This window comes from Dasypus novemcinctus, chromosome 16 (assembly GCF_030445035.2).
Source record: "Dasypus novemcinctus isolate mDasNov1 chromosome 16, mDasNov1.1.hap2, whole genome shotgun sequence".
Lineage (NCBI taxonomy): Eukaryota > Metazoa > Chordata > Mammalia > Cingulata > Dasypodidae > Dasypus > Dasypus novemcinctus.
Window position 1 is genome coordinate 6,709,217 of NC_080688.1, and position 21,992 is coordinate 6,731,208.

Below are 21,992 nucleotides of genomic sequence, written 5' to 3' on the forward strand. Positions count from 1 at the left end.
TCTTCATCATTTTAGTTTGGTGCTTCCCAAATCATTTGTTGACCAATAATCTGTAACAAATTTTTAAAATTGCATCAGTTTTATCTTTTGTATGATCACTTTTAATAATATATTAGACAATTACTTATGTGTAATCATACTATATTATAAACTAAGAAAAGACAAAGGCTATTTTTGCACTCTTTTAACCCTTCATACAGTATTTGATATTTGATAGTTATATTAATTTTTTTGTTGAATAATATAGAAAGTATATTTTATCATGACTTGCTTGATAATTACATATAATTATGTGCTCTCTGTATATAATGATTAAATGTGTTGTAATGATTGATGCTTTCGAACTAAATAAGACATACCAAGTTAGCTGTTTCTGTTAATTTTTACTTAAGTATTCCTCTATTGCATGATTCTTGCTGTTTTGACCTTAGAGAGAATATTCTATGTATTTCTAAACTCAAAATCATTCTTTATGGACATATCTACAAATTAAATATACTATGCCATTTGACTCATTTATAGGCTCTCTACACATAGCTCTTCTGCTCCTTCTATATGAACCCATAATTAGCACTATACTGGATAAATATATGTCCCAGAGACTTAAATCTTTGGTCCATCCATGTGCCAGTTGAGCCCCAAATTTCAACACAATTGCAATGCCAATAACCACATCATTTCTTGTGTATATTTACTCTGTGGCTATCCTATAAGATTAAATGTATCAACATGATTTTTTACATATATTTCCAATTTCAGAAATAGAGATGAGGGACATAGGATAGAAGTGAGGATACATGTGTAAACATCATTCTTCAGAATTTTCTGTAAACCTCGTGTAACTACACTCAGTCTAAAAAAAATCACAGCATTAGAAATCAACTGTTTTGAATATTTTCATAAAACACATGTCCATTAACTAGAGTGACCTGATATTACAAAGTGCTTTTGCAGTGTTCAAAATAGTTTCTATTCTCATTTGAACACAAATACCACATTAAATCATGATATCTCAAAATTGGCTTTAAAACCATTGGTTTCTCAACATTTGTAAAGATACTTGCTTTTCCTTAGATTTGTGTGACTTACCAGAGAATTAGACTTCTGAAGTTATCTCTTATCTGTGGCTTCTGAATTTTTTCAGATATCGATTAATGTTAATATTCTTCTACTTCTGCTTTCCTTCACGGTTTTCTGAACAAGGATTTCTCTGTGTAGTCAAAGACAATTGCTCTAACTCCATTCACCACATTTATATTTGAGGGAGCTGGAATTAGAAAATAGCAAAAAAAGAATGACACATGGCAACATGTTTTCCAATGGATTTTTTTTTTTTTTGTAATTAGAGTATTTGGCTTACCAGAAAATATTAGGTGATTTATTAGTAAGGATGAGAGAGATAATTGTTACTAGGGAACACCTAGTCATATCTTCCCAATGTCAGCTTGTGAATTATTTTTTTTCCCTGCCACATGATTTGAATCTTCCTTCATCTAATGAAACCAGATATGACATTCATTGCTTTTCTTTGACACACCCACATGGACACACACCTGTGTAATACTCACACCCACTTGCACAAGGTCTTTGATTATGCAAGTATATTTACTGAATTATCAAATATAGATTGAAATGAATACTTATTTTTTATAAAATTTTAAAAATTAAATTACATAGTGAAAAGTCCAAAAATGTTGCTCATACATAGATAAATTTACGCAAAGTAAACATACTCATTTATTCATGACTGGAGTCAAGAAAATTATTATTACCAACACATCAAAATGCCCAACATATCTAAAATCACCAAAAATAACCATGATTCTGACTTCCATCATGGGTATGTGGCATGATTCAAGTCACTATATTGCTTTGTATATTTCTGATCTTCATATGCTTTATCATAGCTCACTGAGCATTTTGGTTTCCTTCCACAGCTCTTCTGGTGAGTGCCAGTGGCACTGTCTCTTCACTTCTCTTTTAAAAAGTCTGGGTCTCAGCTAAGTCAAGTTAAGTTTTGTTCATGGCCATTCTTTTCTTCATATAGTGAAGACTCTGGAGACCTGGTCTAGGGCTAGACAACAATGAAACTGTATTTTGTTTTGGGTTAATCTTTTAGTCTTTTCTTTTTTGCATTTGCCTTGAAGCATCTGACAAGTACCTACATTTGTAATACCATCTTTTCCCACCAGGTTACAAGTCTGGTTTTATTTAAATTATCTATGGGTTTCCACACTGGGGTTCAGAATAACTTTCTCCAACAGTGAATGATTGTTCTTTGGACTAATGATAAAATACCTAGATTTGTTTTTGTGTGTGAATGTGGTATACATGCACTAATATGCATTCCTCTCATTACAGAAAAGCAGAATATTCCCAAAATTCCAGCAAAACACTAATTGTTATTACTGTACACTTTGACTTATACAGCTTTCAACAACACACTAAAAATTAAGCTATAATGTTCAGGGACAGATTTTACCAGGCAATGCAATGAATCATCAAATTCATTTGTCAAAATTATTCATCAGAGTTCTTCAAAGTTATCAAGTTTTGACTGAGAAACTGTTAAAGACTGGAGGAGACTGAAGAAAAATAAGAAATGAATGCAACAGAATTCTGAATGGGATTCTGGAACAGAAAGACAGTAGTAAAACATGAAATGATTTTCTGGTGACTGACTGTGTTATGAATATGAAAATACAATTATTCAGGGAATATGGATGAAGCAGATATGGAAATTGGACTAATTTTACAAATTTTCTATATGCCTAAAAGTAATTCAAAATGAGCAATACAATTCAGAGTAAGGTTTGTGTTGGGGAGTGTAGTTATTAGAAAGAGTCACTGAAGTGCTCTGATGGTCTGGCCAGTGTTTTATATCTTGCTCTGGGTGGCTATTACACTAGTGGTTTCACAAGTATTTCCATTGTGGTGATCATTTAAGCTCTGTTTCTGGTTCAACACTTTTAGGCACGACGTTTCCTCCTACAATCTAAAAAGAGATTAAAAGACATGTAAGATTGTATCTCTCTTGAGCTGTGCTATTGCCTTTTTCCTTAATTCATTAGAGACAATTGTTTCCTAACACCCTTTAAACTATTCTGTGGCCATAAGGAACCAATGGATTCAAGTTGAAAGGGATGTCCTTGCAATCCTGTACTGGAGGGAAGTGGACTTAGCCCAGTGGATAGGGCATCTGCCTACCACATGGGAGGTCCACGCTTCAAACCCCGGACCTCCTTGACTCGTGTGGAGCTGGCCCAGGCACAGTGCTAATGTGTGCAAGGAGTGCCCTGCCACACAGGATTGTCCCCTGCATAGGGGAGCTCCATGCGCAAGGAGTGTGCCCTGTAAGGAGAGCCCCCCGGTGTGAAAGAAAGTGCAGAGAGCTGATAAAACAAGATGACTCAACAAAAAGAAACACAGATTTCCAGTGCCGCTGATAAGGATAGAAGTGGTCACAGAAGAACAGACAGTGAATGGACACAGAGAGCAGTCAATGGGGAGGGGGGGTGTGGGGGGAATTTAAAAAATAAATCTTTAAAAAATAAACCAAACCTACAATGAGACAGCATTTCACACCTATTAAACTGGACACTATTAAAAAGTCAGAAAACTGAAATTTGTGGAGAGGATGTAGAGAGATAAGAATACTTACTCACGGTTGGTAGGAATGTAGACTGGTATAGCCATTGTGGAGGAATGTTTGGCATTTCCTAAAGAAGTAGAATATAGACATGCCATGGGACCCTACAGTACTATTGCTAGGTATATACCCAAAGGACTGAGAGCAGTGACACAAATAGAAATCCGTACACCGATGTTCATAACAGCATTATTCTTGATAGCCAAATCCAGACGTCCATCAGGTGATGAATGGATAAAAAAATTGTGGAGTGTATGCACAATGGTGTATCATGAAGCAGTAAGAAGAAATGAAGTTGTGAAACATATCACAACATGGATGAACCTGGGGACATTATATTGAGTGAAGCAATCCAGAAACAAAAGGAAAAATACTGTATGATTGCCCTATTATTAGCTAAATAGATTGTGTGAAATATAAACATATTATGTAAAATATGAATATGGGTAAAATTATATATATATGAACATTTTTCTTTGAAGCTGATAAACTGTACGTACATGATACTACAAAATGTTAAGATCAGAAAAAAAATTATACTATGTGAAGGAGACCAGAAACAGAGTGCTACTTATTTTTTAATTGCATTTCTATAAAATTTTAAAATGAATTAATTTATAAAGGTGAAAGTAGATTAGTGGTTGTGTAGGGCTGGGGAAGGAATGCTAAAGGTTTCTTTTTACAGTAATGAAATTATTCTAAATTTTTTGAGATGATGAATGTACACTATTGTGATCATATTTAAAGCCATGGATTATCCACTTTGGATAGATCATAGGGTATGTGAATATATCAAAATAATTTGCTTAATAAACGAATAAATTCTTGCGTGTGAATAGCAAGAAATTGCAGCTATGTATAGCAGGGGAAACAGAGACTGAAAGGTGATGAATTTTCTTAATTGTCTGTTTTTAATTTGTTATTATTATTGAAATAATGAAAATACTCTAATAATGATTGAAGTGATGAACACTCAACTATGTGATTATACCAAATACTATTGATTGTAGACTTTGGGAGAAACTGAATGTTTTATTAATATGTATCAATAAAATTGTTTGTATAAAAATTATATGAAAAACCAAATTTTTTATTTATTTCTTTATTTGCTTTCAGCAAAGAAATCAGTTCTTCCTGTAGTTAAACTACAGTTTAAAGTTACCTTTAAACTAGCTGATGACTACCCACCATACCCCCTTCACCTTCCCCACATTCCCCCATTAACCACATCTTTCATTAGTGAGGCATATTAGTTACAGTTGATGAACACATATCGAACCATTGCTATTAACCATGGTCTAAAGTTTACATTATAGTTTACAGTTTGCACTACACAATTTTATAGGTTCTGACAAAATGTATAATGTCCTGTATCCGTAATTACAATGTCATGCAGTACAATTTCAGTGTCCTGAAAATAGACCAGGTTAAATCTGTTCTTCTCTCTGCCTCCCCTCAGAACCTCTGGTGACTACTGCCTTTATACAATAATACAAGTTCATACATTGCAAGAATAAGAACATCTACTTTAGTCCAAGGTTGCTTTGCACCCTGATGTTTGTTAATTCTTAATTTGAGGATTTTGGGATGATTGAGAATGGAACTAGATCCCATGGGGCATATGGATAGAATTGCTTTGCTTGTATTTTTGTATATTCTCTGTTTCTTAGGGATGGGAATTTTCTGTCATTGTTCTTTGTTTGGGTTTCTTTGGCAAGTCCAAAGTATTGGAGAGTGGATGTTGCAACTCTGCTGAGATTAAGAGCTCAACTGACAAATGAACAGTCTGAAGATTTCGAGTCTCTGGGACATATATTTAATGAATATAGTGCTAATTATAGTTTCAAATAAAAGGGACAGAAGAACAATGTGTATGAAATTATAAATGAGACTACATCTGTTACATTGGAGAGCATATATTCCAAAGTAAGGGCCCACAGTCAGAGTGCCAAGTTTCTGAGACTGTCTTCCCTGCTTATAGTGTATAGATGTCTCCAGATCCCTCAGGATTCCTACTATTTGAAGCACTGCTTACTGTGGCAGACAATGAGATCTGCTGAGATGTACACAAGCATAACCTTTGGAATAACTTCCTGACTCACTTTGAAGTTTCTTAGCCATACAAACTCTTTTGTATTTAATGTTTCTCCCTGCTGGTCAAGGTATTTTTCCAAATGCACTGCTAGTTGGCACTTGGTAATAATCCCTTGGTACCAAGGAGGCTCATTCCTGTAGTCATCACTCATGCTGGGGGAGGTAGTGAGTTTATATGCTGAGTTTGGTTTTAAGGGAGGTGACATGATCATCTAGGAGACTCTCAGGAGGTAACTCTTAGGCAATATATAATACTAAGCTAAGTTTCATTTTTACAATGACAAGGTTGGTAAGTACAACCATCAATATCAAGGGCCTGTCATAATGGTCTGTCCTAATTCACTAGGCACTGCCCATGTACTTGGGGTTTCTTGCTGCTCCATTAGAGAATGAAGCAGCACTTCCCTTGAGGAGAATTAAATGTTCTTATGGTTATTAGGTGGGTCTCTATCCACCAAGACTACACATCATGACCACTTGAACATATTCATTTGCCATAAGAACCTTGCCCCAAGTGCACCCCTCCCTACACATTCCCTCCATCACTGGCACCCCACACTAGTTATCCTCCCCTATGGCAGTTGTGAAAATTCTCTTCTTATTTAAGCATATCTTTCATTTTTCTATGAGATTTCACCTATTCATATCTCATGTGCATCCCAACTCATTCCAACTGCCTCAAGGCTCAGGCTCAAACACTTTATCTTACCTAAGTTATCTTAACTGATTCTGTCTTCAAGTATTTTTTCTGTTCTGAAGAATTACAATTCATTTATTGACATATCACTTGCCAATATAATGGATTCCTCAAATTTATTTTGTCAGCATCTGAATATTTTATTGTTCCCATTCAAACCTTCCATCCCAGCAAATGTTCAAAATCTCAGGAATTAGAAATTACATTATTTTTAGACCCTTGTACTCAACCCACTGAGTTAAACTTCATTCCATCTTCTCTGACAATATATAATCAATCAAAGAGATAAATCCTACTGGGTATTATACCAAGAATCTTCCTCTACTGCTCAACCTACTCAAAGCAATTCTCATTTTCATCTTTGATGTCTTCCAAATTATTTTCCTGTGTTTATCCTTGCTATATTCTATATTCTCCACACTATAGGTATATTAATCATTTCATAAGTAATCTTTTTAAAAAATGTAAATTTTGTCTTGTCAAATCTCTATTGAAAATTCTCTAGGGACTTATTATTACACTCAAGACAAAACCCATAGTTCCTCTAATGGTTTTAGTGGGATCACACAGAACTGGCAAATGTGAAGTTCTTTACTGTGTTGGATTATTGCTTCATACAGCTTACTACACTGTTACAGTAACAAATCAGTTGGCATTGTGTTTCTCTTTCTTGATAAATATTAAATACTCCAGTCTTTTCAAATAGATGTGTACTCCTTAGTAATTCATACATTCATGGTCAATTTAATTAAGGCAAACCACTATTTATTGTTTCATAGTATGTTACAGCAGTCAGCACAGGATATGAAAAGATGTTCATACAGCTTACAATCTGTTTAGTGCAGTTGCAGTAATAAAATACCATTAAAATTGTGTGATTTCTTCTTTCTCACTTGTGGTTTACTATTGCTATACCTTTTTGCTACAAAATTGATGACGGATTTTTGGCACCAAATGCTTGCTAGCTTTGCAGGGTCTTTGTTTGTTTGTTTGTTTTTAAAGTAAAGGGAGTTACAGTGACCTCTAATATCTGCTTCTGCCACCAAAAGGCAAAAACCAAAAACAGATGAATTACTGTTGTTTACTTGTTAGAGAATAAATTTTTTTTTACATTTTTTTAATTGATTTTGTAATAATATTACATTAAAAATATATATGTGAGGTCCCATTCAACCCCACCCCCCCACCCCACCTCTCCCCCCCCCCAGCAACACTCGTTCCCATCATCATGACACATCCATTGGATTTGGTAAGTACATCTTTGGTCACCTCTGCACCTCATAGTCAATGGTCCACATCATGGCCCATACTCTCCCCCATTCCATCCAGTGGGCCCTGTGAGGATTTACAATGTCCGGTGATTGCCTCTGAAGCACCATCCAGGGCAGCTCCATGTCCCAAAGACGCCTCCACCTCTCATCTCTTCCTGCCTTTCCCCATACCCATCAGCCACCATGTCCACTTTTCCCAATCCAATGCCACCTCTTCTATGTGGACATTGGATTGGTTGTGTCCATTGCACCTCTATGTCAAGAGGAGGCTCAGATTCCACATGGATGTTGGATGCAATCCTCCCACTTTCAGTTGTAATCACTCTAGGCTCCATGGTGTGGTGGTTGTCCTTCTTCAACTCCATCTTAGCTGAGTGTGATAAGTCCAATAAATCATATTGTAGGTGCTGGAGTCTGTTGAGGCTCAGGACCTGGCTATCACATTGTCAGTCCAGAGATTCAAATCCGCTAAATATATCTTAAACCCCAACATTAACTGCACCTCCATCACCTTAGCATGAAAGTCTTATGAAGGAAGATCCCATCTGAGTCCAGATTCATCACACATAAACACCAGTTCCAAAAAGGGGCCATCTGACCTGGTATTTAACCCCATCGGCCATGACCATAACTCCCATGGGTCTCTTTAGCCCTCGAAGGAACCGATATCTGGGGGTTGTATCTGCTTTATCTGTCTCTCTGACTCTGCTCAGTTGTGCATGAGGGCAATCCTTCTGCCAGCCTCCAGACTCTTTTTTAGAAACTCGTAGCCTTATAGACAAAAATGTCTGCACAGCTCATGAATTATCTTTCCCTGACCAACACTCTGGAACAAGAATATATACAGAATGAACATTTTTGATTGCTTATTATCGGTATTCTTTAGTAGTTGACCAACTATTCTATAATAAAAACAGACACTCATGCAGTTCTTTGAGAAAATATTCATGGTGGAAAATTTCTCCATCACTTGCATGGTAGACTACTAAGCAGCATTTGTTGCTACTTTTTTTTAAATTTAATTTAATTTTTTAATTCATTTTTTAAAAATATTACATTAAAAATATATGAGGTCCCCATTCACAATGTTGCTACTTTTTGAGCAGATGAGCATTGTGTAAATATCTTTTTAAATGCTCCCATGACATCCTTGTTTCTGAGGCTGTAGATGAGAGGATTCAGCATGGGTGTGATGATGGTATAGAATGCTGACACTACCTTGTCCTTCTCAGGTGTGTGGAACGACTGGGGCAGAACATAATTATAGAAAGCAGCTCCATAAAAAATGCTGACTACAGTCAAGTGAGAGGAACATGTAGTCAAGGCCTTTTTCCGACCTTCAGCAGAGCGCATGCGGTGGACAGTTAACAGGATTAGCGTGTAGGAGGTTGAGATGATACAGATGGGTATGAGCAACATGATTACACAGCAGATGTACATCAGGGTTTCATACAAGGATGTGTCTGAGCAAGCCAATTTAAGAAGTGCAGGAATTTCACAGAAAAAATGATTGATATTGTGGGAGCCACAGTAGGGGATATTCATGGTGATGGGGGTGAGGAGAAATCCATCCAGGGAGCCGCCAAACCAGGCACCAACAGCCATAAGAAGACAGACCTTGTGGTTCATCAGGACTGGATACCTGAGAGGGTTACAGACGGCCACATAGCGGTCATAGGCCATGAGGCCCAGAAGAAAGAACTCTGAACCTATCATGGTCATGTAGAGGAAGATCTGGATGCCACAGGCCACAAAGGAAATGGTCTTTTCTCCAGATACCATGACAACCAGGAGCTTGGGGACAGTGGTACAGATAAAAAGGGTGTCCATGATGGACAACTGGCTGAGCAAGAAGTACATGGGAGTGTGGAGGCGGGAGTCCACCTGAATCAAAATTATCATGACCAAATTTGCAGTTACAGCCACCAAGAAGATAACAAGGATAACTGTGAAGACAATGCCCGTAACCCTGCTGTTCTGCAGAAGCCCCAGCAAGATAAAGCCTGAAGGTGAAGTTCTGTTTTTCATTGCCATTGCCTATGGCAGATCCAGGGAAGCAGGAAGCCACAGAGATGAAAAAGGGAAGTGTGAGATAGCACATTCAATATGGGAGAAACTTATAAGGGAGACACCACCACAGAAGGTACTGTTCAGGATGAAATTTTCCAGGAAAGATTCCTGGAGAAAAACAAACAGAGCTAAAACTAGTCACATCATAAAGCAGAGATGATGGCTCTAGCTTTCCCTTTGGCAAATGTCCTTTTTTAATCTTCCTTCCAAATGTAGTTATGGTAATTGCATAATAATAATACATTTGGCATTTGCTGTAAAAGGAATAGGGTTTTCCCCCTATCCTTGTGCTGTTTGCCCTGTTTTTTTTTTAAATTGAGAAAAGCATGTTTTTATTCAACAGTGTTTTTTTCTCTTTATTTTTTTAAATGTTACATTAAAAAAATATAAGAAGTCTCCATATACCTCCAGCCCTCTCACCCCACTCCTCCCACATTGTTTTCAGTATTTTTTCCCTACTCTAATCCATATTTTATTTCATTTTTAAATTGTCTTTTCTAAAGTTAATAGAACACACAAAACGTTACATCAAAAAACATAAGAGGTTCCCATATTCCCCACTCCCCACCTTGCCCAACCAACAAATTAACTAAGTTAAGACTAGTTGGAGAAAAGGATCATTGATTTGTTGATTGACTGATTGAATGATTGGAGTTGAGCACAATGAGTAAACTAGGTAATGAAGTTTTCATACTTTGTTGGGTCTTCATGAATATTCCCTATCTCTCTTTTCTTTCTCATTGCTGGTTCTTAAATGTAGGTCTCTATGCATTTGCTTGAACTTCATTGTGATGCACCTAACATTATTTCTTTTAATAGTTTCTTTATTCCTTAACTCCTCCTCAATAGAGTTCTTAGGTTTAAAATCTGTAAACAACAAATTATGACAGTCAGTCCCTTCTTTAATTATGTAGCTCCACATTGCAACTCTGGATTTGTGGAAGAGGGTGACATGGTAAAAAGAAAACAATGGCAACTTGAAATCTTCTCACCAATAAACATGTAGGAGTAAATAGTTAAGCAAGATACCTTCCATTTATTTTCCTATACTTTGATGCCAAAGTTAACTGCAGGTTTAAGAAATTGTAGGATAGATATATAAGAAGTAAAATTATATAAGAATATTACAACATCAGGAAAAAACTTAGAAAAATAATTTATATCCTTAACTCACACCAGATGAATTAAAATTTTAAATGTTAAAAAATAAGAGAAAATTCCACGGAAATGTTAAAGCACTTTCAAAAGGTAGACCTTAGTTTACTGAGCATCTAAAACTCATCACTGTAAAAACCAAAGTTCAATTAAAAGTATAGCCCAGATTTGCAATGCAATTTTCTTATTTGTGGCATTCCTTGGAATACTGACAGGTACCATAAGCCCTATTATCTAAGGTAGTCCATTTAGCAAGTAAATGCTGGATGCCAGTTAAATGTGACTTTCAGGAAAAAATGTGCTTTTTTTTTGTATAAGCATGTCCCATACAATAATTATTATATTCTTTTAATAAAGAAATATTTGGATGTTTTTCTGTAATTCAAATTTATCTTTTACCATGAATAGTAATGATAATGAAAAATGACCAATAGACTCAAAAAATATAACCAATAATTATCAGTACCTATCATTTAATTGATATAATAACTAACAACATCAAAATTAAATTGCCTCACTCTAGAAATCCTTCTGAATGATCTATTCCAATACTCTAAAAATAGATCAAATCAATTGTCTAGTTTATCAGGCCTCTCAAAAATACCCACTGGATGAAACTCTAATATCTAATAGCAATGTGTTTATGCTCTTTATCTGGCCTCAAGGTCAATTCACTTAAGTTCCATTCAACACCCCATGGACAAATGAGACAGTTTTCTAAAAATAATTTCATAGTTAATTTAAACTTCATGTTATTGTAGTCTCCCCAAACTTCTTAATAAAATAATCCATACCAAGGGCAATTTTCCCTTTATCAAGTAAAGTTTATTCAGACATTTTACACAAAAAGTGTAAAATTATTCAGTTACATATATCCACATTTCTTACCACCTCCATGATTAGTAATATCAGGTTTAAGCCATTATTTTATTTTATTTCACTTAGGTTATTCCAGTAATTTCCCCACTATTTCCCAGCTTTATATATATAGTCTTTTAGTACTAACAAAACATTCAAAGTGGGCTTTAGAATCTTAGATCAGACCATGATGATCTCTAAATTCCTGCAATAATGGTTCCATATCTTACTGTAAGTCCCTTTTTGTTTTAGTCGTTTACCCTGTGAAATCATCCCGTCCCCCTTCCATCCACTTGCCCAGTGCTGTAGCTCCAGCAGCCTCTTTGCTGATCCTCTGATCCTTTCCCTCTGCTGCTCCCTCTGCTTGGGGTGTCCTCTCTATATCTGTTCATGGTTGCCCCTTCTGTCCTTCAGATGTTTGCTGAAAATCATCTTCTCATAGGGGGTTACTCTGTTCATTTCATTTAAAATAGCAACCTCCGTACATTTGACAATGTTTTAGATTGAATATTTCTTCAAATTTCTTAACATGACCTATCATATATATGTACATACGTGTTTGTCATCTGCCAATAAGAAGCAATCTTTTGATAAGCAAAGATTTATCTATTAATTTAATATGTGTTCTCACCATCTTAAAGAATGTCTGGAACATAGTAAATATTTGTTGAATAATTAAAAGGAAGAGTTATTAAACAATAGAAGTCACAAAAACTCAAATAGGTCAATTTCTATACTTTTTAAGAAGATATACTTCTAGTAGAATTCCTATAAAGTATGTCTAGTTACGTTCTATAAAATATATAAAAGGACACGCATTTCTTCTACAAAGGCCAGGCCTTTGTGTTTACCTAAATCCAAATACATTGGCCATAAAATACTGTCCACTTAAATTTAACAATAGTAAACTTAATTTTAGGAAGTAGAAATATATCAAATATTTATAATATCAAATGGTAATACAGTTTGTACATTTAATCAGCGAGTCTTTATATCTACAATTTTAATAGAATTACTAATTAAAAATTAAATGCAATATAGTACCTTGTAAAAAGTAATAAAAATAGCATAATTTATAAAATAACAAAAGGTTCATTGCTTCCTTTTTTATCTGAATGTACCTTTGTTATGATAATTCTTCATTGAGTTCTTTTTTACAGGATACATGTACCTTAAGCTATTGTTATCTATCTAGAAATTTTACTGAAAATTTTGATTAATGTTTATAAACAGATAAAAACAAAGAAAAGTATTTGCTTAGCACTAAATATTCTTACTACCTGAAATATTGTCTTTTATAGGCTTATTATTTCATGATTTTATAAAATTTAATATTTTTGTGATAGGTGTGCCTTAGTGTTAAATGAAAAACACTGTGTTAGGCAGAATATTGTTTCCTCTAAGGTATCCATGTTCTAGTCCCTGATAGCAATGACTATGTTACCTTATATGGGTAAAAGGCATTGAAATATTTCATGGTGAAAAAGTTTGAAATGAGGAGATTATTACAGATTATCTAGATAGACCCAATGTAATCACATGATCCTGATTTAAGTAAAGAGAGAGGCAGAAAAAGAAGATGTGATGATGGAGCAGAACTTGAAATTATGGGATTGCTGGAATGAGGCCATGAACCATTTAATGTGGACAGCTTCTAGAAGTGGAAGTGGCAAGGACTATATTATCCCCAAAAACTTTCATAGGGAATGCAGCCTTTAGGATATATTGATTTGTATCCAGTAAGACCCATATTGGACTTTTGACCTTTAGAACAGTAACATGATAAATTTGCATTTATTTAAGTCGCTAAAATTTAGGTAATTAGTTAGGCAGCAATAAGAAACTATGTATCAATAAATAGTTTTTTAAAGTAATTGAAACAAGTTGCTAATAGTAAATCACACAGTACTCTTGCAGTGTTTACTGTGTGCCAGGTTACCTTCTACATGCTCCAATATTTTGGCATAGTCACTCTTCAAAACACCCCTATCACCATTTATAGTAGGAGCTATTAAGGTATAAATAGGTGGATTGGGGGAGACTTTAGACTAGACTCAAGGAATCTGACTTTGTCTTCCATGATTTCAGCCACTGTGCTCACTTACCCCATGAAGAAATGATGCTTCTTTAAGTATCAACTAACATTTCAATCAGCTGAGACAAGTAAAAGGAAATAAGGCATGAGGACATGATCACACTCCAGAAAAAATTTGCATATCTGATTAAAGTTGTTAAAAATAAGATAACAAAATAAAGTTTTTTATTTCTATAAACAACTCCTAATGTTTCCTAACATTTGGGCAATCCTAGTTATCACATGCCAGCTGGAGCATGACTTCATATTGAGGTTCAAGGGAAAAAAAATCTCTCACTAAAGTTACCCTGAAAAAATCTCTAAGAACACAGACACCACATCTGCGGAGGAATCAGTAAAGCCAGATCCACAAATCCTATTGTTGAAAGTGCCACATCCACTCCCAATGGCAACTGCGTGTTATCCTAAACAGGCATAGGAATGTTCCAAACAATGTTCATGCCTCAATATCCTCACAGAGCTTCACCATTACATAACCAGCTCAGCAGAGGTGATACCCACATTCCTCTTGGGGATCTGATATTTGAAAGAAATACTCTTTCATGTGTGAGAGTTCATTAAAGAATAAATAGTCCTTAAGTACACAGCTATTATTTACAATAAGTGAACAATAGAAAACAATGATGTTTATAAAAACGGCCCAGGGGTGTGTACCCAATTTATATCCTCTTGGAATAAAGAGAAATGTCTCTAGACCAATCCTATCAACCATATACCAAACTAAAACTTTAAGAGTTAAATTATTATTACGTTTTGGTTAACATAATTGCCTTTCTTTACTATAGTTTACTAGATAGAGGTACTCCCAAATAGTTGAAGGAGTCGTTTTTTAAAAACAGTATTTTAAAACATGCCAATAAAATGTTCTCTCTGTAATTAGGCTTTATTATTCTTATGCTTATGTTTAATTTCTCATTGAAACACAGTATACCACTCTTAATATATGTCTAATTGGACCTGATTCTATAGGGTTAGTGAAAGTCATTGGGAAATCATAAATATCCTAGGTCTCCTTTTTTACACTAGATGTTCTCCTCTTGAATTTCCTGGATGAATCCATGAAAATAACTCCATCTACATCCTCCACTGGGTATAGCTCCATCACTCCAAATTAGATGCTACATTCAACTAATTTTTGTACTACAGTAAGACGAAATGTGAAGGCATTGGTCTGATTGCATTTAGCTGGTAGCATTGTATGGCCAAAAGTCAAAGGTTAAAATGTAGTTTAAATTGAACATTTTTTCTCCCCTATAGTACAAAAATAATAAACTCTTCTCAACAGGCTTGATATTTGAGAGAATCATCACTTTTCTTCAGCAAAAGCCACATAGTGCAAAAATGAGTTTCAGCCAATCTTACTCAATTTGATTCTCTAGGTGATTGCTGGGTTGTATCAACATTTGAGTATTTCGAATGCTTCTCAAAAATTACTGGTGGGAAAGGAAACAGGTATCTCTTTTCTCTTTTATTTCAGAGAGAACCAAGACAATATCAAATGCCTTAAAAAATGTGTGCAAACTTCCATTCCTAGAAAATAACCAGAGGAATGGACAATTTTAATCTGCAAAATTTATTCATTGTTTGGAATGGTTAGAAAGCTGAGGTTTCTAATTGGAGCATTTACTAATTTGAGACCCGATCCATAAATTTAATAAAAATGGAATTCCAATAAGCCTTTGAAAAATAAGGTGGATTTATGTTCATTAATATATGATGCCAGTGTCATTGTACTCTTGAATGAAAGGTTTCACATTTTAGTTTCCTCATTATTAATTTAATATATATAAAGTGACAATAATTATAAAGTTAATAAAACTTTTAATCATTGGTGGTATTCCAAGTGTTATTCATTATTTTCTTGTCTATAATTTCTGTTTTTATAAAATTTTATAAGTTTCATATGTAAAAATATTCAGTTATTACAATCTTATTTTAGGTTATTAAAAACATGGAGAATAAAACATATAGCTTTCCACATTTCAGTATTTCAACCTTTGGATGATGCCTGGGCTGGCAAGAATTTAAACCAGGAATCCCATTAAGGATTCACACTCAGAGACTCAGACAAATATTTCAGAATCCTCGAAGCATAATCTTTCTATGAAACATGCTGGGGCATTCTGTGATGAGAGAACATACCCTATTGCCCAGTTATGCACCTGTGTCCCAGAGAATAATTCACTTGATTCTTCCCCAAACTATAAGCCGCATTGCACAAAACCTGAAATAAGTGTTTGAATTCTTAATTGATGGACTTTGGCCATTTAGATGAGATTTAAAGGTACTCATTGATTGACACTCATAAACAAATAGAGTTACTCAAGAAGTATGAAATAAAATAGAAAAAAACAAATATAATAGAAATGTGAAATAATTCTTCAGCAAAGAGAAGGGAAATTCATGGCCCACTGGGTGGACTGGGGGAGAGTGTAAACTATAATGTGGACCATTGACCATGTGGTGCAGCAGTGCTCAGAGATATATTCACCAAGTGCAATGACTGTCCCATGATGATATAGGAGGTTGTTGTTATGGGAGGAGTGGGGTGAGGGGTGGGGGGTATATGAGGACCTCATATTTTTTTAATGTAACATTAAAAAAATAAATAAAGAGAAAAAAAGAGAGAAGGGAAATGCATGCCAAAGACTTCCTTCAAATGGTGCAGGATTGCCCATTGGAATAAAGGAGTTCTAGGTGGTAAGTTAAATCTTCCAATTTTCTGCAGTATATTCAAACTCTAAAATATCACTTTACCCTTTGCTCCTGAGGCAGTTCAGTCTGTTTCTAAAGTGCACAGAATCTGGACATACACTTCCTGGTGTCTGCTGCTTATTAGTTATAAAACACTGTGCAGGTCACGTCACTCCTCCATTTCCTAATTTGCAATGGGCACAACAGAACCCTCCTCAGTATCATTGTAAGGATTAAATGAAATAATCCATGTCATGCCTCTCAGAAAAGTACCTGGCACTACATAATGTTAAAGAAATGCAGGTTGTAATTTTTAAGATCTCCCTTCTTTTGCAATAAATATTTCTCCACTTTTATTAAACAAGGGATATACAAGAATCTGAAGTATAAGAAGAATTGAGTTAACTTCTGAATTCAAAACTGACAAGTATAGTATATATAAGTGTATTTTCTTCATCTTAATGCCTTATCTAGCATTCCCAGTACATAAAGAAGGTGTCATAGGAAATATTATATGAAAAGATTATGAAATCATTCCTTGTCACACACACACAAGCACAAAGAAAACAAAACCCGGGTATTGGCCCAGTTCTCCTCCTTTAGACGGAAAGCCCCAACACTTGCACAGTATACGTGACATACTTGTTTCTAAAATCAACTTGAAGATAAAGATATTTTCAATCTTCCAAAGTCCCTTTCAGATAAGAAATTACCATTATTTGTAGTCAGTTTTGCTTAGGTCTGAATAATATTATCCTATCTCTTTTAGAAGCTTGGTCTGGATGGGCAGTCAAGTAGCTGGTTCCATTTCTGTCTTCATTAGTTCTCAGACAGGTGAGGTCCAGAGATGTGGTTGTAGCTATAGTCAAAGTTTTCCTAATGGCACCTTTCTAAGTTTATTGGATAATGTATTAAAATCCCTAGTCATTTCAGTTAAGCGTTTTGGAAATTCAGGCAATGCATAGTTTTAGTGATGTAAACAGACTTATTTAATACTGGCTTTGTTCTCACATCCAAACTTTCTGTCAATATGGAAGAAGGTATCATTCTTTTCACCACTAGAATAAGCAAATGCCTACAATATTGGACTTAACTCATGCTTGCAAAAGAGAAAGAATATTCAAGATGAATCTATCAAAAGCCAGTACGATTGTCTAGGCATTGGCACATCACATATATTCTTAGCAAATCGCAGAAATCCAAAGTATGTAGTGGAGAAAGAAATATTTAAAACTCTCCTCATCTTTGAGTATTTGGGATTTTGAAGGAAGCACACACACACAGATGCTTGATAAATGTGTGACAAGACCAAGATAGACATTCAGGTTTAAAAAAAATTAATGTCAACATAATCCCAAATGAAAAGTATTTTCAAAACTTCTGATCTTAGTTAATTATATATTTATGAATCAGTCTGTTTTTTTCCCTGACAACCCTGTTCACTGCCATGAAATTATCTATTATTACAATTACTCTGCCATGTCTAAATAGCTGCTCTATAACGTCAGGAATTGATGTTACACGTATTTTGTTGTCACATTGTTTACAGATATTTTAGCAGGATTTGACTTCTCTCAAACTATAGAGAGGTTTGGAATGCAATCTCTTCTCCAAACTAAATAGCTTCAATTTTACCTATCATTCCTTTTTCTGAAATCTTCCTGAGTATTTAATAAATTATATAAGTATGTTTTATGCTATACAGTATTATAAATTTTGTATTTTTATGAAATAAATGTGTAGCCACAAAGGATTAGCTAATGTAAGGTTCATATCCCTCACCTGAAGAAAGACCTCACTGGGGGTCATCTGGCCGCACCTTATCAAGGAATATCAGGTCCTTGGTAGACCAGCCAAGCTGGTGTCCTTCAGAAAATGAACATAAGCTTTATTTGTATTTGCTCCCTCAGGGACATTCATCCCCAGGTCATTATTAGCATTAACAACCTGGCAGCTGTACATTGTGCAGCATCCTCCCTGCCTGTGGAAAACTTCTATCAATTAATAGCAATGCTATGGTTTGGCACCTAATCACTGAATGAGGATGAGGATATGATTCTGAGGCTCCCATGTGTCTGTTGCTTGGGAATTATGCAATACCATGTAAGACTCTGTAAATATCAGAATCCAAGCCAGATAAAGTAGCTGAATATGCCATGAAAAATGAGGACAGTTTTCACTCTATCTCTTGCCCAACACTAGAAGTGTTTGGCATAATGAGGGTAAAATGAACATCGTATTAATTTTATTAAAATTTATAATTTTCATAACCAAGTTAATGTTTCATATTATTTTTAATGAAGAAAAAAATCTATGGCCATAAAGTTTCATTTATAGGAATTTGGTCAGAAGACTGGAGAAACCTATCCTATTTATAAGGAGGAATAGGCATCCAGGATAAATATGATGTCACTTTTTAAGTTTAAATTATATTAAGATATAGCATAATAGAAGTTCACACTATTTAACTGTTGAGTGTAATAAAATATCACAAAATGAATGCACCATTTAAGCACCACTAAGGTCAAAGAATAGTCTGTTAATAACATCCCAGAAGTTCCCTAGATATAACTCCTATGATATTCCTCAGAATTCACCCAAATAAAACTTCTTGCTTGATTTTTTCCAGGTATTTTGGAAATATTTATTAATGTCTGTGTTAAGTGCTTTTGTTAATTGTGCAATTTATATTGGGCATTTAAGAAAGAAACTTTTTTATATATATATAGCAACTTGTCCTAAGTAGGATCCTGAGGAAATGGCAATAAAAGACAAAAAAAAAAAAACACCTCAGAGTAGAGGGGAAATCTGCAGCACAAAATTATTTTGTGGATGGAAAACCCAGGAGGGGCACCAGGCAGAGTGGGGTGAAAAAGAGAGTAGGGATTACATCAAGTGCAGGGGAAATGTGTTCACCAAATGTAATAAATGTGCCACAATGATGTAAGAGGTTGTTGATGTGGGAGGAGTGGGGGGTGGGGGGTGGGGGGTATATGGGAACTCTTATATTTTTTAATGTAACATTTTTTTGTGATCTATGTACCTTCAAAAAATACAATTAAAAAATGATGGGCTTGGGGAGGTGGGGAGTGGGGTATATAGGAACCTCTTAGGTTTCTTAATATAACACTTTGGATGTTCAGAGATGTACTTACTGGGTGCAATGGATGTCTCACGATGATGGGAGAGAGTGTTGCTGTGGGGGGAGTGGGGGTGGGGGCGATGGGGTTGATTGGGACCTCGTATTTTTTGAATGTAATTCGTAAAAATAAACAATTTTAATTAAAAATTAAAAAAAATAAAATAAAGAAGTTCCCCTATTTGGTTTTTCAAATATAAAAAAAAATTTTAACACTTTGTATGATCTATTTACTTAAAAAAAGATAATTAAAAATCAAATTAAATTTAAAAAATCAAAACTAATTGAAAAGAGAATTGCACTGAAATAATGTCACATTGAATTATTTTGTAACTGAACACTGATCCATTTTTCCTGTTGAAGAAATTCAGACACCTGGACTTTTTTTCCATCTCTTTCCTTTGCTGTTGTTATTGTTGTTTGCTTGTTTCATGTAAGAGGAAAGATTTAGTTATTAGAAACTTTCGAGATAAAACTAACCTTATAATTAGCATGCTGAAGGGAATATTTTTAACCAACATCAGTAGTTATGGAGGAAACATTTTCTCTTCTAAATTTACAGTAGAAGAAATCTCTTTATTCCTAGAATAAATATTGCATGAATAATATTCCATAAAAAATTACTCAATTTGTCCACCATTTACTCTTTTCTAAGCCTTCCATTGATAAGGAAAATATACTACAGGTAAATAAAAACAATTTTATTCATAATATCGGAAACCCCTTACAAGAAACAGGTAGATAAGTTTAAGTAAATGGAGGGTGTAAAGTTCAGAGTGTCCTCTGCTCAGGTTATATTTTAGGCCTTTGCATACAGATTCACAATTACTTTTAAAGCACCATGCCTAGGTTAAAAGGGAAATGTTTATCTACAAACATATGAAATGAGAAAGTTGAGATGATGAAAATTGAGCACCTTCATTCAAGGGTGTTAAATTAGTTAAGTGAATTTTCTTATTCTTTTCCTCCTACATTTCTCTATTACCATTTATTAAAGTATACATGGAAAACTATGCAGGTTGCAGCAACTTTATGATCTTAATTGAAGAAATCAAATTTCAATCAATCATAGAATGTTTGTTGACTGCAAAGCATGGATTAAGCTTTATTTGGGATAAAGTCCACTTTATACTATATTTTAATTTCAGTGGTAAGAGAATACATTTTATACTACATTTTATTTTATTTATTTTATTTTTTTAAGATTTATTTATTTATTTCTCTCTCCTCCCTCCCCACCCCGGCTGTCTCTTCTCTGTGTCTATTTGCTGCATCTTGTTTCTTTGTCTGCTTCTGTTGTTGTCAGGGCACGGGAATCTGTGTCTCTTTTTGTTGTGTCATCTTGTTGTGTCAGCTATCTGTGTGGGTGGCGCCATTCTTTGGCTGGCTGCACTTTCACGCTGAGCGGCTCTTCTTACAGGGCACACTCCTTGCTTGTGGTCTCCCCTACGTGGGGGACACCCCTGTGTGGCACTGCACTCCTTGCGCACATCAGCACTGCGCATGGGCCAGCTCCACACGGGTCAAGGAGGCCCAGGGTTTGAACTGCGGACCTCCCATGTGGTAGATGGACGCCCTAACCACTGGGCCAAGTCCGTTTCCTTTTACTACATTTTAAATTCATTGGTAAGAAGAATATGACTAAGAAGAGAGACCCAAAATACAATCAAATCATATTTACAAAAGTTTCCCAAATAAATAATACTGTTAGGCTATTATCATCAGATAATATTTTACTTGGGCTACATTTTAAAAATTAGATCATCAGTGACTTTCGGCAAGTGTGCCTAGCCACTTTCCAATGAACAGTAGATTAGCAATAGATACATGAAGGACACCTGAACTCCTGTAGTACAGTTTGTGTAATTGATGGTGATGATGGTAGCACAATTTTGTTAATACAATTAATGCCATTGAATTGAACATTTGAAAGTGATTAAAACAGAAAACTCTGAGTTGTATTTATGTTATTACAATGAAACCTTAAAAAAAAAATTCCAAATGATTGACAACATCAGAATTATTTAGGAACCATGTCAGTCAATCCATAAAAGCACATCTGAAATATTGAGTTACTTACTGCCCTCAGTTATAATTCTTATATGATGCAGGTAACCGAACGAATTTTTTCTGAGAATATCTCCAGATTATGAAAAAGATGATAAGCATTTTTCCAAAGCAAGAATATGTTTTCTTAAAAGACTATATATGTGATGGTTTAGAGTCAAGTTTTCACAGAAAAACATCTTAAGTTTAATCCATTCCTGTGA

General features: G+C 34.9%; 1 protein-coding gene across 1 annotated transcript; it reads right to left on the minus strand.

Annotated features, from left to right (window-relative positions):
* Positions 1–8,791: 8,791 nt before the first annotated feature.
* Positions 8,792–9,745, minus strand: LOC101425429 (olfactory receptor 2T11-like). Its single transcript, XM_004467489.1, has one exon. It carries the CDS (start codon positions 9,743–9,745, stop codon positions 8,792–8,794), a length of 954 nt encoding a protein of 317 aa, XP_004467546.1.
* Positions 9,746–21,992: the final 12,247 nt, after the last annotated feature.

Excerpts from the sequence above, each read along its gene's own strand:
- LOC101425429 (XM_004467489.1), bottom strand. The coding sequence starts at position 9,745 with ATGGCAATGAAAAACAGAACTTCACCTTCAGGCTTTATCTTGCTGGGG.